At 36.6% G+C, this 19,205-nt stretch overlaps 1 protein-coding gene and 1 long non-coding RNA gene across 5 annotated transcripts; one reads left to right on the plus strand and one right to left on the minus strand.

The window, feature by feature from the left end:
* Window positions 1-1,318: 1,318 nt before the first annotated feature.
* LOC113276571 lies at window positions 1,319-4,885 on the minus strand. 4 transcript variants are annotated; one of them, XR_003324557.1, is made up of 6 exons: window positions 4,432-4,885; window positions 4,097-4,226; window positions 3,837-4,000; window positions 3,448-3,612; window positions 2,584-3,345; window positions 1,319-2,475 (listed from the first exon to the last, which is right to left on the minus strand). It is a non-coding gene; the product is annotated as an uncharacterized LOC113276571 (long non-coding RNA). The 4 variants fall into 4 exon arrangements; XR_003324566.1 differs by lacking the exon at window positions 4,097-4,226 and having other exon boundaries at window positions 2,244-2,282; window positions 2,384-2,468; window positions 4,432-4,884; XR_003324565.1 differs by lacking the exon at window positions 4,097-4,226 and having other exon boundaries at window positions 1,319-2,468; window positions 4,432-4,780.
* An 8,972-nt stretch (window positions 4,886-13,857) lies between these two features.
* Window positions 13,858-17,876, plus strand: LOC113324749 (putative disease resistance protein At4g10780). Its single transcript, XM_026573040.1, has 3 exons — window positions 13,858-14,805; window positions 15,406-15,576; window positions 15,990-17,876. The coding sequence occupies exons 1-3, from the start codon at window positions 14,037-14,039 to the stop codon at window positions 17,531-17,533; spliced, it is 2,484 nt and encodes an 827-aa protein (XP_026428825.1). The 5' UTR covers window positions 13,858-14,036; the 3' UTR covers window positions 17,534-17,876.
* Window positions 17,877-19,205: the final 1,329 nt, after the last annotated feature.

Raw genomic sequence — 19,205 nt, forward strand, 5'->3', positions numbered from 1 at the left:
ACAGCCAAAAGAAATCAGATGCTAAAAACATTAGCAATTCAACGATGACACTTTCAAATAAATCAACAAATTACCTTCGCATGGTCTAATTCTTCAAGAAGTAGAACTCTAGCTCCTTCTCCCATAACAAATCCATCACGATTCTGTTAGTTTCAAGTTAAGCCTAACATTAGCAATTTGTCACAAAATTATTTGTAAAGTTTAGCCGCTACACAGGAGCTGCGATAACAATAACTACATCATGTATAGATTTTCTTCACAAGCATTAAGAAAAAAAGTTTCAGACTCCAGTAAAATTCTAAGCCCATCAAAAGAAGATTACAGTATTTATTAACAAAAGTTCATCTTGCATTACTGATGTTGGAGTGTTCAAAATGAATAAGAAGGACAGATCGATGAAAAGCATGAACAAAAATGAGGATGTAATCGCTTACCATGGTCTTAAGACAGTCCCAGTCATCTACAAGGGGCTGTCCAGCAGGACGAATAGCTTCAAGTACTTGAGGACCTCTTTCAAACCCAAACGGAAGCTTACCAATAAGTTTAATGCTGTGGTCGACGTGCATTCGGTGAGCCATTACCTCTATAAGCTGATTTTGTGCGTCAGCTTTCCTCTGAGAACCTTCAGGGGATTTTCGGTACTAGGTTGATGAGAGATTGAAAAATGCATTAAGAAATATAGATTGGTTAATCCAACAAAAGAAAATACCCAGATTACAAATTAAAATAAGCAACCTTGTGCCAGAAATGAATGATATCTGCTTCCCGTTGGTTAGAAGACCCTGAAAGTGAAGGAAATGAGTTATGTTGAATGAAATTATTTTTATCATTCGTCGGATTGGTACTCATTGATAAGTTTTTTAATGTGGTTGTAGTAAATGGTAAATATGGTTTGAACTCTAAGACTTGTGAAAGCAGAGTTTTTAGATTTAAAAATATATATAAATTTTATACAAAAATTATAAACAATGGGGACGAGAGGTATTGGGACTAAGGATTCGGCCATTTTTCGTTTTTAAGTGGTTCAGAATTTAATTCTAGGCGATTATAGTTCAAAACAAATCAAATATTAACTCTATTCTTTGCCAAAGTAGATTCTATAAAATATTACTTGTATTTTATGAGCATGGCACATCAAGAATCCCTAGGACTAAGCATGCTACATCAAATAAAATCACAAATAGTTAATTAAAATCTTAATTCAATTAAAATTGGTGCAAAAAGTAAATAAAGAATTAATTTAAATTACCACATGGATGAAACACAACTTTCTCTGTCGTCTCAGTGCTTGGGTTTAGCTCATTACGATAAAAAAACGCTCAAAATATTTATTTATTGCTCAAATGGTGTTTACAATGGAGAGAAGAAGAGAAAACGGTGTAGAACAATTAATGTGCGACCCACAGAAAGCGTCACAAAAGAACGATAAAACTGAAGTGTTGTTGTCGCCTTCTAAGACCCACAGCAGTTGTCGCTACGACTGTTCTCGCTGGTCTGTTCTTCGTGTTCTTCATCATCATCAGCAGTAGAAACAGAGTTTGGGAAACTCGTGATTTCTGCTTCTCTGGCCCTCCTCTCAACCCCAAACTCTCGACCCTCCTTCTATGTGATACCAGCAATCTATTTATACTCCCCAGGCTCATTTAATCACACCATAACTCTAGATAATTCTCTCTTTACTCGGCTTTGATGAAAAATATTCTGGGAATATTTTCTTCCCTGATTTAGCTCTCCACGCGCTGAAATGATGCATAAACACTCCAAACATGATCTTAAATGTTGTATAATTGATTCCACACTCTCCAAACACGTGAGTACACGTCTAAATTTGATGTGATCCTGTGATATTCGTTTTCTTGAACGTGCTTCCTGATTTCTTGATTGCGACAATTCAAGCTAATTATGATCCAAAAAAACACCCATAATAGCTTTGTTAGGACATATCACATCTACCCATGAAGTTTTAGCTCTTTAGTCTACCCAAAACACCTTCAAATTCTGATCAAAACATCTTCGAGTGAAGAAGCTTGTTTTCCTGCTAATTTTGGAATTTGAAGAGAAGATGACCTCCCCCTAATCCTGCACGGGTGTCCCTTTAGCACTTGCTGTGGGGTGCAAATAGTAATTTTTGGGCGTAAATAGTAATTTTTCTTGGATGTTTTCAGCATTTTTTCTGGGTTCCTCCAGCGCATTTCTGGGGTGCCTTTAGTACTCTATCCTGGGGTGTAAAACACCACTTTTCGAGCCAATATCGCCGTAAGAGCTTATTTCTCTAAAAACATCTACAAAAACACAAAATAACACAATAAGTACTTAATCGAGTCTAACAATACAGAATATTGAGAACAAAATAGACACATAAATGCTTCTATCACTCATGTACAGAAAAAGGTCTTCCTTGCTAACTTCGAGATCTTCATACTGCGTTACGTGAGACCCATAGGCAAAATTTGCGTTTTGAGTCCTTTCTGTAACCTTCAAAATCAGTTAAATTAAGAATATAAGAAGCATATTTATTTGGAATACCAGGAAACATTCTTACTAGTTATACTTAAAATGAGAAAAAGAGCTTAATCTTTTTACCAGATGATATTGCTGCTTCAGAGTTTCACTTCGCAAATTATGTAGTCACTATTCATGGATTCACAGTGCAACACAAGTTAATAACCGAGATATAATTAAGGAATAATCCAGTACCAGGAAAATCAAGGTCGTAATGTAACCCGTTTAAGTTCACTTATTGAGGGGACAATAGCAAACCTATCTTCCATCCAAGCAACGCTATACGAATCACCCAGACAAGCTACATATTCTGAAGAAGGACTAGGGAACTCTCTAGGACAGTAGGTTCCCCAAATGCTCTCTTCTGCATTTGATGCTGTGGTTGCATAAATATTTAACCCTTTTGGAAGAATACCGTCAAAAATACTTTTATATTCACAAGCTTCGAGATAGAACACCTACAAGAATCATAGAAAATAAAGTATGCAACATAAATTTGTAATCTTATAAGAAACTCCTTAGAAACGTCGAACACACATATCAGAAACATTAGGAAGTCACCAAGCTTTTATATGCTCCTAAAGAATGTTTTTCCTTCAACACATTAACCAGATCATTTGCGTAAAGGTAAGAATACGATGGCATCCCTGCAGTCGAAAAAATGTGAACAACAAATTAATATACTTCGTGCCAACATAACCGAGCACCCCAGGACCACCATGATCACTGTAATAGATAAAGATATGATCATTTGGACCTTTCCACCACCCCTTTAATAACAGTTTTATTTCCAAGGAGAACTCAATATAAGTTGTGAGCAATAACATTGCGGCCTACATAATCCTGCAACAATAAGATCCCCAAGTTAGTAAAATGTCAGCTTGAAAATATTATATTGAAAGAAACATGCTAAACATGAATGATGAAAGGAAAACAGAAACAAACCTTTGGAACTCCAGCATAAACGTCTTAACCTTTATGGTGGTTAATAATGACACCAGGCCTAGGGTTTTCCTCATTGAGCGTGATGTCATCATTCATGAAAACGACAATGTTTTCCTATTTTACTCCACCTCTTTTCAGGATTTGATAAGAATGACAGACGTCGGCCTACACATTTTCAATATTCACATGATAAGTACCAAGTGAGTGATATATAAGCTCAAGTTATCCTATTAACAACTAGGATTATATCTAAAATTGCAGTCACTTAAGACCCAACCACCATGCAAGCTACAAGATATCAAAACCGTTATACAAAAGCATTCACCCCGTAAACTTTCATAAACAAGGCGAATCAAATGGAAGAAGAACGCATAGCATGTTTTACACACCTAGTTTTACCCAATTCATTCATGACCTCTTCCGAGATCCCACCATCATCCAGAGCTTTCTTCCCAGCATTAAGAATGTAGAGCATGAACTTTTCAGCCCTTCTAGAGATTTTTGGTGCAACCCATCCTTCCGTCGAGAAAGACTTGATTTCTCCAGCAATTCTCTATACATTACGAATAAAATAAACCAACAAGTAAGCCACAAGCCATATATAAACATGGAACTTAGTATGTAAAGGACCGAATCAAATAAGACTCACAATTGGAAAACTGGAACAGTGAAAACCTTCGATATCACTTATGTTACTGAACCCAAATGCAATCACTAACCGTAACTTGTAACAACATCAAATCTTCTTTGAACCACCACTATTATCTCATCCTCTTTATCTATCATTCAAACTCAATAACACTGGTCTAAGTTTTTAACAAAAAACCTAATTCGGGATGAACCCTAAATCCCAATTGATTCATTGTAAAAACTGAATTTAAACCCTATACATCATCCAAACTTCAATTAAAAGCAAACCCATCACTAATTGATCAATCTATAAATCAATTTCACATTAATTAAAGAACCCTAAGTTCAACTTACCTTTCTGTTGATTTCGAATCAACAGACGGATCGACAACATGACCATCAACTATTCCTGATTCCATCCATTCCCTGATCTATATCTCCATCATCGATTCTCATTCTTATATGTAAAAACATCACATTTTGCTTAGAACTCTCTCCATCAACACAGTTCTGTGTTCAATCAACTATGGCTCCATCAACAACTCTCTCCCAAAAACACATCAATATTAATTTTCTATGAATCCTCTCTTAATTCAGTCTCTTGAAAATGACAGAGAAGAGGAAAAGAGGAACAGAACAGAAGGAAGAAAAAATGGCGGAGAATAAAACTGGATCTGTTACAGCAGATAAGGCTGAGAAAAAAAAAATAAACTGTTGTAGAAATATTATTGGTGGTGTGGTTGACCACCCCCATGTGTCACTATGCATGGACAACTTCTCTCCATGCTAGACACATGTAACATTTCCTCTAACTCAATCAACGCATGGAAAACCATCTCACATGCAAGCTAACACATGTAATAGTTAGAGTTATCTCCCTCTTGTATATATATGTGACTAATCAATGAATGGAACTCGATGATTCTCCTTCTACTTTTCTTTTGTTTCCGTTATGCTATAATCTTTGTCTTCTCCATGCAACAAACTTAAACACGTTATCAGCACCTTGCCTAACCATTTGAGTATCAATCCTTCATACAAAAACCAAAAGAATGTTGTTGGCTTCATTCTCTAATCAAGTAGGATTTTTTCCAAAAGAATGAATGTCTCCAAGAGAAATTGAATGTTTAGTTGATAGTGCAACCACCCACAATATCATAAGAAATAGACAATTATTTGTCAATTTTACTCCTTATAATACATGTGTGACTACTATGATTGGATCATCACTTGGAAACTCATTGTGAAAATGGAATTGAGTACATATATGTGACCTCTAGTGAATGCGGAAGGAAGCGCATCTTAGAGAAACTAATGAGTCACTCTAGTGGATTGTATATCAACACTATTAGGATTATCGAATCCCATGTGATTTCCAATGATGAACTATTGGCCAGTGACTTATATAAGCTTTGGCACGATCGACTAGGGCACCCAGGTCGTGATATGATGATCCACGTTTTGAAGAACTCACACGGACATCCTTTCTTTAGAATGAAAAAGAAAATGGGACAAAAGATTGTTACAATGTAGAGTAACAATGTGCGTTCTAAAGTAAATGATGCACATTTTATGCATTCTAAAGTAATAGAAGCGCAACCCTCATCTTCCAAATTAATTGAAGCACACCCATTCTTCTTCGTTGTCCTTATCGAAGGCACATCGCTCATTCTGCAAAGCTTGTTCTTTAGCAAAGACAGGATCGAGACCATCCTATGCTAAAGATATCAAACAAAATATTCCATTTTTACAAAGAATACAAGGTGATATTTGTGGACCTATACATCCAGAATGCGGACCATTCAAGTATTTTATTGTTCTGGTTGATGCTTCGACTCGTTGGTCACATGTTCCATTGTTGTCCACAAGAAATGCTGCATTTTCAAAGCTCCTAGCACAAATTATACGACTAAGGGCTCACCACCCTGATCATCCAATCGAGTCTATTAGACTTGATAACGCTGGAGAATTTACATCTAAAGGATTTGATGATTTCTGTATGTCTAATGAAATTGACATAGAGCATCTTGTACCCCATATACACACCCAAAATGGTCTCACAGAAGCTACCATCAAAAGATAACAGATGATAGCCAGGGCGTTGGTTATGCGTTCCAACCTGCCTATTACTGCCTGGGGGTACGCCATATTGCATGCAGCATTACTTATTCGCTTTAGACCCACTGCTAGCCAACCATTTTCTGCGTACCAGTTGGTAACTGGATATGAGCCTGACATTTCACATTTACGCATATTTGGTTGTGCCGTATATGTGCCTATTACGCCCCCACAACGTACTAGATGGGTCCACAAAGACGAGTAGGTATTTATGTTGGATACGAATCCCCAACAATTATCCGCTACTTAGAACCTTTGACAGGCGATCTCTTTACCGCTAGATTTGCGGATTGTCACTTTGATGAGACAACCTTCCCGTCGTTAGGGGGAGGTATGGAAAAGGACTTCCAAAGGGAACGACAGGAATTTACATGGTGTGTTTCCACGTTGTCTCATCTTGATCCCCGCACTCCACAATGCGAAAGTTAAGTGAAAAGAATTATCGATCTTCAAAATGTGGAAAATTCAATGCCTGATGCATTTACTGATATCGCTAAAGTGACGAGATCACAAATACCAGCTGCAAACGTGCCTGCAAGGTTGGAAATTCCCGACAAGGGAAAAGGTACCATAGATATAGGTATCAAAGCTGCACTTGGTGGAAGTGTAGCTGAGGCCGTGACCCCAAAAGGAAAAGGGGGAGACCACTTGGTTCAATCGATACTCAGCCAAGGAAAAAAAGGGCGAGTAAATCACAAACCGATCCATATATCATCAATACAGATAATCTATCTCATGAGATTTTCTCTGATTACAGTTATGTCCATGAATCATTATTTTGGGACGCCCTGAAATTTAAATTGATTCAAGAGAACCAAGAAATCTCCATGGATTGTGAAAGTGCATACGTGTTGATGGAAATATCCTCCACGCATATTGATGATATATTCGAATATACTGTTGCTTGAGAGATTATAGAGCACAGTCATATCGAACCACGCTATATTGCAGAATGCCAAAAGAGAGCAGATTGGCCTCAATGGAGAGATGCAATCCGTGCTGAACTAGATTCACTGGAAAAAAGATAGGTATTTGGTGCGGTAGTGCTAACCCCACCAGGTATAAAGCCTGTATGACATAAATGGGTATTTGTTAGAAAGCGTAATGAGAAGAACGAAGTCTTGAGATATAAGGCTCTCCTTGTGGCGCAAGATTTCTCACAACGCCCTGGGATTGATTACGAAGAAATGTACTCTCATGTAATGGACGTCATAACGTTCCGTTACTTAGTCAGCTTAGTAGTTTCAGAAGGACTTGAAATGCAACTTATGGATGTGGTTACCGAATCTCTATGGGGATCTTGGTACAAATATATTCATGAAGGTTCCAGATGGACTTCCATTGCCCAAATCAAGTAACTCTAAACCACGGAGTGCGTTTGCAATTCAGTTGAAACGGTCACTTTACGGATTAAAGCAATCTGGGCGGATGTGGTATACTCGTCTAAGTGATTATTTGATTGGGAAGGGATATACAAGTAATGAATTGTTCCCCTGCGTGTTTATAAAGAAAACAAGTTCCGGATTTGATATTATAGCTGTCTATGTCGATGACATGAATATAGTAGGTACTCTTGATGAACTAAGAGAAACCGCAACCTATTTGAAATCCGAATTTGAGATGAAAGATCTTGGGAAAACTCGAATGTGTCTAGGGATTGAACTAGAACATCGAGCTTGTGGAATATTAATCCACCAGTCTGCATATGTCCATAAGATACTCAGGCAATTTAATATGGACAAAGTGCACCCTGCTAGCACTCCCATGGTTGGTCGAACTTTAGATGTACATAAAGATCCATTTCGCCCAAAGGAAGATGGCGAAGATGTATTGGGAGCTGAATACCCTATCTAAGTGCAATAGGCACATTATTGTACTTAGCACAATGTACTCGACCAGATATCTCATTTTCGGTGAATTTGTTAGCTAGATATAGCTCATTGCCAACGCAGTGTCATTGGAATGGTATAAAGAATATCTTTAGATACCTAAAGGGAACCATTGACTTTGGTTTATTTTATTCCTACGAAGACGAAAGAAGAGATGCTAATGTAATTGCGACTCCTTACACCGGAACCCCAAATAATGTTTTGGTTGGTTTTGCTGATGCTGGGTACCTCTCAGACCCACACAAAGGTCGATCACAAACTGGATACGTGTTCACTATCGGAAATACATCTATATCCTGGAGATCGACCAAGCAAACCCTTGTGGATACCTCCACGAACCACTCTGAGATCATTGTCTTACATGAGGCGGTTTGTGAGTGTATATGGTTAAGGTCTATCATTACACATATTCGAGGGACATGTGGTTTGAGTTCTGCCACCGAAGAACCAACTTGCATTTATGAAGATAATGCAGCTTGCATCGAACAGATGAAGCAAGGTATATTAAGGGTGATAATACGAAACATATATCACCAAAGTTCTTTTACAATCAGCAATAAAAATGTCTTCTAAACATTCAAGTCAGTAAAGTAAAATCTGATGAAAATGTGGCGGACTTATTTACTAAGTCATTACCTAAGTCCACATTTGAAAAATATGTGAGAAGTATAGGACTAAAGAGATTGTCCGAACTTCCATAACTCCATAGGACTAAAGGAATTGTCCACTCCCATGATTGTGTTAGACTAAAGAAATTGTCATGCATCAAGGAGGCATCAAATGGTACGTTGAACTCTTTTCCTTCACCGAAGTTACTTTTTCCCACTGGGTTTTGTTAATCGAAAAGGTTCTTAATGAGACAACAATAATACCATAAACGCAAATCATGAAGAGATATCGACATCAGGGGGAGCATCTAGCGATGCACTGATGACATCAAAGTGTGTTTTACTCCTTTCCTTCACCAAGGTTACTTTTTCCACAAGAACTGTTCATTTGACTAATCCTACTATTTCCTACGGTTGGTCAAACCACCCTCATAAATAGTCAGTATTTGTGACGCTGCTAAAAAAAACCTCACTAATAGGACCTAGTTTTGTAGTGAATGCATCTAAATGGTTTTTGGACATTTTGTTTTTCCAGGTTTGAGTCAAATAAGATCACCGGGTATAATCTGAACCAATTCTAGGTGAAAGACCTACCTTTGTGTCGAAAAAGGTCTGGGTCCATTGAAAAGAAATTAATGCTCTGTCTATTCGCTCGTATATGTTGGCATCGCCTTTTCTGTTATTTGACCATGTTAAACACAGTGTTCAATCACCTGCTCCTTTATTCTTTAAAAAAAATAGAATGTTTAACACGCCATCTGATAGCCCTTATTTTTATATGTTGTTGGAACATTTAATATAGAAAATAGTACTATCCATTTATAAATCTTTCGCCATAGGATTAGTATTGAAATAGTTCTTTTGACATGTACAGGATTAGTATTGATTTAGTATTTTGGACATCTAATTATTATTGAATTAGGTTTTTATTTGCCATAGGATTAGTAATGAATTAGTCTTTATTTCCCATCGGATTAGTATTGAATTAGTTCATGTTAAGATACTAAAAAAAGAGCCAATTATGACGACCAACTACTAATCACCTTGCCCCTTGGAAATTATCAAATTGATAATTACTAGTAGTAGTTTACAACAATAAACAAAAAAAAACTCGTTACTTCACGTTACCACGTTCTCACGCCTTCTCTTAGCCAATGATAATGGAGAATTAGGTCTAAACTTCCAAGGTGGCTATACCATTTTTTCTAGCTATTTTTCTGTTGTTCTTTTTTCTTCCAGCTACTTGTTAATAATAGACGTGCTGCTCGCTTTCATATTCTTAATCAACATGTCAATTGGTTTAAAAAATTAATAAACCAAAAAGATTCCAGATCTTTGTCAACTGATGTCATTCCAAACAACCTCGTTCTCCATAATTCAATTTTGATGGTCGATTTGAGTATTTGTTTAACCAAAGTGATATATATACTTACATTCACTAATTCAACTAATTAGTAGTTATCAATAATGGAAAACTAAATCAAATTGCAATTTTAATCTAGTTTTTCTAGAGTAATACAATAATTTGATTAATAGTATTACCAGTGGTCCAAATATTTTTTTTTTTTTTTTTTTTTTTGAGAAAATAGAGAGTCTAAATTGTTTTTGTAATCTTGAATAATTTGAACTTATCACTGCTAGTAGTTTTGTCTTGTCTATCAGGGAAACAAAAAGAAGAGAAAATTATTCAATATGTTAGTCCATTTTACGTAGTAGAATGCAGAATATCTTATTTGGGAAGGTGAACACATTTTTTTCAGTTAGACGCTAGTGTTTGAGAGGAATATCCCCCAAGGATTTTTGTTCACTTCTTTTGGCTTGACAATCAGTTCAATAGCTATAAGTATATGTCCATCTTAATTTCCTATTGGACCAAAGAGGCTATGATTCACCAATCCTCTAAGCATATTTCGTATGAAACATAGTCATACAGCAAAGTGTTTAGAGTTCTAATCTGTTTGCCTAAATATTTATTTTTGAATCTCTATATCGCATTTGAATGGACGACACTAGGGATATGAACTGGCCAAGACAATAGTGTTGTTAGGCCTATTGAGAACGGAAAATGAGTCATTTGTCCAAATATTTTTAAAACACGGTTTTAATGGACGAATAAAAATTGATATGAATGAAATGGACACTAAAAAAATAGCAAGAATGAAACAGGATTCATCCTGACTTAAACTTAAAAAATAGCGAGGATGAAACTGAATGCATCCTAATGTAAATTAAAAATAAGAAAAAGTATTTGAAAATGGGTAGGATGAAACTGTTTACATCCTGGATATTTCTACATTCTCGTCCATTTAAACAATCTCACATTTTATATCTATTTCACCCAGAAATTGTCGTTATTCGGTTAATTGACCAATTTTGTGTACCGAGAGTTCAACAAATAATCATGTGGTGATATTTCATCTATTATGTTTTTAGTTTTCAGTACCACTCTATCATATGGCTCGGCTATGAAATAAGTGTATAACTTGTTTGAATGGTTTCTTTGTTGTTTATCGCAGATATTAAGCAGCTTCAGAAGTGGGTGTGCGACATCTAGCTAGGGATGGCAATGGGGCGGGTATGGGGTGGGGATTTTGAATCCCGTCCCCTCCCCGTTCAAAAAAATAAAAACCCATCCCCTACCCGTTACTCATAAGACTGGGACGGGAACAAGTATGGGGAATACCCATAGGGATGGGTTTTTCATGGGTTACCCATTATGTAGTCGATTTTGGCCAGACGAAATTTTTGCGAAAATTTCTGCCGGAAACGCGTTTTTCGGTCGGAATTGGTTCGTCTCGGCCGGATTTTTTTTTTAAAAATTGCGTGGACTAATCTCACATATAAAAATTAAACAGATTAATTCACTCACTAGTATCATTGCTTGTTGTTGTGTATGAATTTCTTAATCTAAAATTATTATTTGGGTTGATGATGAGGAAGATGAACAACCAGATTTACTAATACCATTGATTCCTCGGGACTAGGTTAAGCATTTAGAGGGAGAGTCACCCTTGGAGAGTAGGTTCATTCTTCTTCACCTTTTTTCTTCTTTCTCTTTTATTTCATGAGGTTTATTTCATGGGGTTGTTGATTAGAGAGCGGGAGACGAGATGATAAAAGGGGAATCGGAGAGACCGAGTTATATTCCTAAGTTTATGATTTGTTGACTACCCGTGATGAGTGAAATCCTCTTATTTTGGAGATAGATAAATTGATACCGTACATAATAAGCAACTGATTTGGCTTAAATCATGGCACAAAGATGACACCTAGTATGTAAACAAACATTGTGTCAAGTGCATAATGTTTGATTGACACGTTCTTTCTTATTTCTATATACAACAACTAGTCCATTCCATATAATAAATTTGATAATAATGAATGCTAAATCTTTTGTTGGCTCTAATAGGCTATGTTTTTTTTGAGTGATTATCGATACGAGAATATAAAATATGAAACCGAGATTTCACCGAGATTTTAAAACGGAATTTTACCGAGACGAAGTTGTACCAGTATCTCGGTCTCGACCGAGACAATTCGAAATTGACTACATTGGTTACCCATAACATTAGAAAATATATTTAGGATTCTATAACAACCTCATATAATATCATCAAGTATATCCACAGTGAAGTGAAAAGTGCAAAAAAGTTATTACGATAATGAAGCTATCAAGTACGAAGGTGTTTTCTTCTAATTATTCTTAGTTACAATACAATAAACTTGATTACAAATGTGGACTTAAGATAATATAATTGTAAGACCGATCATTAATAAGATAACCTGTAAAAATGAGTTATACAAATACCTTGTACACATTGTATTCCTAATAAATCTCTATAAAAATTATATGAAACAATAACTAAATCCTAGATATGAAAGGTATGGGGCGGGTATGAGGTGGGGACCTTAAATCCCATCCCCACCCCATCCCCAAATAATTAAATTCGGGGATTACCTGTACCCCGCCCCGTCCCCATTTGTTCGGATAAAATCCTACCCAATAGAAGCGGGTCTCCACAAGGATGGGTTTGGGTGGGGCAAATTGCCATCCCTACGTCTAGCACAGTCGATCTTGTTGGTTCCTCCAGTGGAAATGCCTCGTAACCCATTGTGACAATTGAAACTTCAACACTTTGGCATGCCTCAGTCGCGCACCTGAAACTTCAACCCTTGTAAAATTTATTATTACTGGCGTAGGTTCATATTTCACACTTTTGGTATTCTTATGACGTAGTTCAAAGTTCAAATAGAAATGTGGATATAAGGTATTCTAACACAATTCAGTTTATCAGAAATGAAATGTATTTGATTCATCTGGTTTTCATGAGCAGGAATTCTAAGTTTTTATTTGATTTTTTTTATCATGGGAATCCTTTCGAAAATGGCTTCGTTCCTAGCCATGGATAGGAATGAAGCCATATTTTCTGTGTTTACAAAAAACTTCGCCAACGATACACCACAGTTGCAAACAAAAACATTCATTACGGATCGCAGCAGTTGCGACTGGGCCATTGTGTCTACATTTCACAATGGTAGCATTGTTGTTGTGAAAAAACTGCAACAGAATTTCTTAACGGCTTGTAGCCGTTCCAACAGCATTTTGCAACGGTGGGAAACCATTACTAAACCCTGAATTTGTTGTAGTGGGTGCTCTGTGCATGACACTAATTCAAAAGTATGCTTTCACACCTGTTCTTAAATGTTTGTTTTTCTCACACACACATCATTGATTTTGTTAGGTACATATACGGTGAATTTGATGGCAAGGGCTTATGGATGTATTGCTTGAGATCTTGGTTATTACTAGGATTGTTGGAATTGTATGACTTCGGAGAAAATCAAGTAGGTTGTAATTTCTACCATTTGAAAAAAGAAAAAATTACAAATAATTAAGGGGATTATTTTAGTAAAAATGTGTCAAATTGAGCGTAAAAAAATGTAAAATTAACGTGTATATAGGCGGAGGAGACTCGGTCGCTTACCAACTTTCTCATAGTGGCGCCCCTAATTTGCCCTACCACATGCCTGGCTCTATAGGACTTGGCCGTATATCACCTAATTTCAACTAGCTATATAAAAATAGCAAAGCTAATTCAACTTGTCGATTATCAATTTTAAGAAATGTATTTGTAACTTCATTATTTATGGCATTTGTATATATAAAGTAACGGGTTGAGCGTATTGGAGAACCATACATTTGTTCATTTAAGTCTAGAAATTTGATCCGTATTAACTAGTATCCTCAACAAGCTAATCTGCAGCAACTTAACTGCGTATTGAATATACTGCTTCTTATATCCTCCTTACTTCATTCTACACTTTGCTTCTCCAATACCTTGAAATGGCCTTTTGTAGTTTGGTCACTGTGGTGGTGAGTTATGTGAGTCAAACGGCTCCCATCCTCGCATGTCTGAATGGCAGCTTCACATTTATCTCCAGTCTGTGCCGCTGTTTTGGTATTACAAGTTACCAAAGCATCTTCCCGGTTTCCATTCCAGTAGGTCAAGAATTGCCCACTGCTGAAGTTGTTGGGAAGAAACTAAAGCAAACACTTAATGCGATTAAGGAGTTACTGTTTAATGAAAATAACCACGTGAGAGTGGTCGGTTTATGTGGAATGGGTGGAGTTGGCAAAACCACTCTTCTAAAAGAACTTAACAATGAACTTGATAAGAGTCTTAACAGAAGCCATGGAATTGATTTAGTAATTTGGGTGCTGGTCTCTAAGGACTTGAACTTGAAAAAGATTCAAGACCAAATTGGAAATAAACTAAGTTTATCATGGCCGGAAGCAACAGAAATAGAAAAGAGAGCTGTTGATATATTCAACGGGTTAAAGAATAAGAAATTTGTGCTGTTGTTGGATGATATTTGGGAACCAGTAGATTTACGAATTATTGGGATCCCAAATGTTGAAAGTAACTCAAACAAAAAAACAACCGAGTCAAGGATTGTTTTCACTACAAGACTTGAGTTCGTTTGTGGGCACATGGGAGCAAGAGCAATAAAAGTAGAACATCTAGACGAGGATGAAGCTTGGAACTTATTTCATCAAACTGTCTTGAAAGCATGGGAGACCAGCAGCAGCAGCACGGCCCACGATGAATCAGGTAATGGATGTTTATTTTAGTGTTTTTTTCCCGGTTCTAACTGATTAGCATATTCTCTTGATTAAGTGATGATGAAATTTGTCAAAAAAAAAAAAAAAAACTGATTAATAATAGTCAGCACAAATTTTAAGGGTGTTCGTTTTGTATACCCACAAAATATACTAATGGGACGCCTGTAAGTGGGTAGGTTAGTTATAATTTGGGAAATGATTTATATCCCGCGAATTGGATACTACGGGTTATACCGAGCGAGAGGGGGAAAGAGTGTGACCCCCACTAAACCCATCCCTTGTTAAAGTGTCGGGTCACAGGACTACCCATTCTCTTTCTAGGTATATATCACGGGATCCAATCCACGTATCACTTCCGTTATAATTTAGTAAGCAGAGATCTCCCCTTACATTTGTATTTTTACACTATTTCATATTTTACATTTTGGCCATTATCTTTTTATTAAAATCAAACTACAATGTATTTGAAATAAATATTTTGGAGATATGTTCATGGTATAAAACTTTTCATACCATAAAAGGAGCACATTCCGAAACGTATAACTACAATCCTAAAAAAAAAAGTTTGCTCTTTGGTGCGATATCTCAGGGCCTAAGTTGGATCCAATTATATGTAACCTTGCGAAAGAAATTGCGAAAGAATGTCAGGGTTTACCCCTAGCCCTCAATGTTGTTGCTGGGGCCATGGCTAGCCAAAAAGACGTTGAACAGTGGCGGTATGCACTCAATACTCTTCGTAAATCTGCTGGGAAGTTTTCAGGTATTGTTTATCTAAGGATTTTTCCATTACTCATTGATTTTTTGGTGGCAGAGTTAATATTGTATGCGCATTCAACAAAGCCTAAAATTTGCATCTAATCAGTCTTACTTTTATTTGCTAGTCTTATTTTTATTTGCTCTATAAATAAAAAATACGTAGTACATTACAATATAACCTTCAAAATAATTCAGGTATATATTGTTCGTACCAGACTTCCTGTTACTCCTAATCCGCCTAGATTTTATTTTCAACCATATAATTTTTATCATTAATACTTCTGTAAATTCATTTTTGTCGATAATTTCACCTATGTAGTTTATCAGATCGCTTTACTTTTTTTAAAAGCAACGTTGAAATTCTTTTACTGTATCACTTGTAAGAAACTGTAATGACAAACACTTTTTTGTTTTCAGATATGAAGGATAAAGTATTTCCTATTTTGAAGTTCAGTTACGATAACTTGAAAGATAATAAAATGAAGTCATGTTTCTTATACTGCTCGTTATACCCAGAAGACTATCCAATTAAAGTAGAGGAATTAATTGATCTTTGGATAGGAGAAGGTTTCTTAGATGAAGATGATGACATAGAGCAAGCTCGCCTGGAAGGTCATAATGTAATCGGATATCTTAAAAGCGCATGTTTGCTAGAAGGCAGTGTTAAAAATCGGGGGCATGGGAATGTCGAACATGTGGTGAAAATGCATGATGTTATTCGTGACTTGGCAATTTCGGTAGCCTCCTCGGATCTTGGAGAGATCAATCTGAAGAATTCTATTCCCGAACAACTAAACCTCGATAATTGGGAGCTTGCGGAGCGGATATCTCTTATGGGATCACGGGGTGTATCAGAACTAACTGGAGCGCCAGAATGCAGAAAACTTTCAACTTTGTTTCTTCGAGGAAGTGGGATTGGAACTCTATCTGATGATTTTTTTAGATTCATGCCCAAGCTTAAAGTCTTAACCATGCCTCAAAGTATGGAAATTTCCAAGCTCCCAACTAGTATTTCTTCATTGTCTGCGCTACGTTATCTCAACTTATCAGAGAACTATTTCAGTTTTGATGATCTGGAACCAGGTACTTTTAGTGAACTTGTAAGTTTGAAGATATTGGACTTACATAATTCGAATTTACGTAACTGGGAAAAGGAAGGCGGGCCAAGTCTCCATGAACTAGAAAGGTTAGAAAATATGAAGTCTCTCGGAATCAGTATAGGAACCGATCTTGCTCTGAGAAAGTTAGTAACTAGTGACAAATTGCAATTGTGCACAAAAAAGTTAAGCATTGATTTAAAAGGAGGCATATCATCCATCTCATTGTCGCCATCCTCGTCAGAAACATCGGTTAGTCTTGCTAACATGGCTAATTTAAAGATACTTGATCTTTATTCTTGTGACGAGTTGAAAGAATTGAGAATTCCAAGTAGGGTTCTTATGGAGGATAAAGTTCCTTTGTGTACGTCCTTGGAGGTATTAAACCTTCTATCTATGCCAAAGTTAGATATAGTGTGTGATATGCTTCATCAGCAGTCGTTATGCTTCATAAACCTTAAACATGTAGCAATTTTAAGTTGTCCCCAATTGAAGGATGTATCATGGATGATCTATGCTCAACATCTTGAGAGACTTGAACTGGGTTACCAAGAAGGATTGGAAGAAATAATATCTGACAGGTTTCCATCTGGGGTAACGAAACTCAGTATTACCTTTCCAAGACTACAAGAGTTGGTATTGGAGCAGTTAGAAAATTTACAAAGGATATGTAGTTATAATGTAAAATTTCCTGAGTTGAAGCATATGACAGTGCGAGGTTGTCCGAAACTGAAGAATCTATCGTTTGACTCCGGGGCTTTAAGAAGGATTGAAGGAAAAAGGGAATGGTGGGAAAGCCTAGAATGGGAAGATGAAACCACCAAATATAATCTTACTCCTTATTATGTTGAGTTGGAATTCTAGGCAGCTTGACAGTCAGATTATCGGGAAGTCGTCAAATGCAAAAACAAAATTCGAGCAAGCATCATGCCAGTCAACCACGGGACCGTTCAACCGTCTGATCATCAAGTGCTCAACCGCCATGCCGAAGCATATCTTGAAAGATTGCGACAAGATTGTCAGATCCAAACTCCAACTTGTTATATGTTTCCACTTTCTAATAAAACTAGGACCTCGTAGTGGCAAAATTCTAAAGGGTTATTTTACCTGGCATTTTTAGGGGCCACTTAAAAGGATTTAGGGGCCAACAATAAAACAAAAAAGGTCACCCAAAGGGAAAATGTAGCCAGCCCTTATCTCGCGTAATTCGTAATGGCGAAATTACCCTTATATATTCGGTGGATATGATAACATTGTTACCCTCCGAATGAAATCGGAGGCCAAAATATTTGCCAGACTTCCGATTATACGAGGTGCAGTATTACTTGGTTCGTGTTTTGGATTCAGCGTTAATCGGGAGTTAAATATATTACAAAACCTACCGATTATTAGTTGCCGCAAATTCAAATTTTGAAAGCTACCATAATCGGTAGATATGCTAAATCCAATACCTACCGATTATTGGTTTCTCCACATTCAACTTTCGTCAAATTAGCCGTTGGAGTTTTTGGGAAAACAAAAAGAGCCGTTGGACCCTAAACCTATATGAAGAAACTCATATCTATCACCCCAATTGCACCAAACTCTTTCCTCTCTTCAGTTTTAATTTTCATAACAAAAAACATGGATATTGCTTTTGCCGAAGAAGAAGATTGTGCTATTTATAGAGCGTGGGTTGTGGTAACTACTCATGATCTTGTTCACAAGCTCCACAAATCGGAATCCGAAGAGCAGATATGGAACCGTATCTTAATGGTATTTGAGGCCTTAGATGGTAATCGAATTCGAAGATCATCCAATGACATTAAGATGAGAAAGAATGCGCTAGATAAGGAGATTGACAAACTTGAAGATGAGGAACGGTTTGTTAGGAACGCTTTTCCTTGGTGGACGTATGAAAAACGAGTAAGTATCTCTGTAACTCCAATTCACATTAACAAAAGTTAGTACTAACTTGTTACTCATTCGTAATTTCAGAGAAATCTTGCGGATCGTCGGTATGTGGACTTCTACGGGAAACGATTTGAACATGAAGGATGCTACAAAATCAAGAGGGACAATTTCTATGGTCACTGGAAGTTATGATCTGTTTTAATACTTTTATGGTCAATTAGGAGTATGGATTTAGGTGCTTTTGACGAAATTGTAAGGTTAAGGCCGTTTGAACTTTATGTAATGGATGTAATCGGAGTATTATTAATATAAAAACTAGCCGATTATACGAAATCGGTAGATTATTTTGTTAAACAACCTACCGATTGTAATATTCGGTTATTTTATGAGTCAACTTTCTTTCCGATTATGGTGTTGTTTGGTTCCAGGAAACAGTTTTTTTTGAACTTGTAATATTCGGAGGATAATGTTTTTGTAAAGTTCCGAATGTACGATGGCCCAAAAATCAGAATTTGGAAAAACTTATACTTTTCAAATTTTGTCTTTGAAATAATCGGACGTTAAATTAGTTACCAAAACTTCCGAATATGGGATGTCTAACCTTCAATATTGGCCCTTGGAACCACCTGGAGCCATGGCGTAG

This window comes from Papaver somniferum, chromosome 1 (genome assembly GCF_003573695.1).
Source record: "Papaver somniferum cultivar HN1 chromosome 1, ASM357369v1, whole genome shotgun sequence".
In the NCBI taxonomy this organism is placed as follows: Eukaryota; Viridiplantae; Streptophyta; class Magnoliopsida; order Ranunculales; family Papaveraceae; genus Papaver; species Papaver somniferum.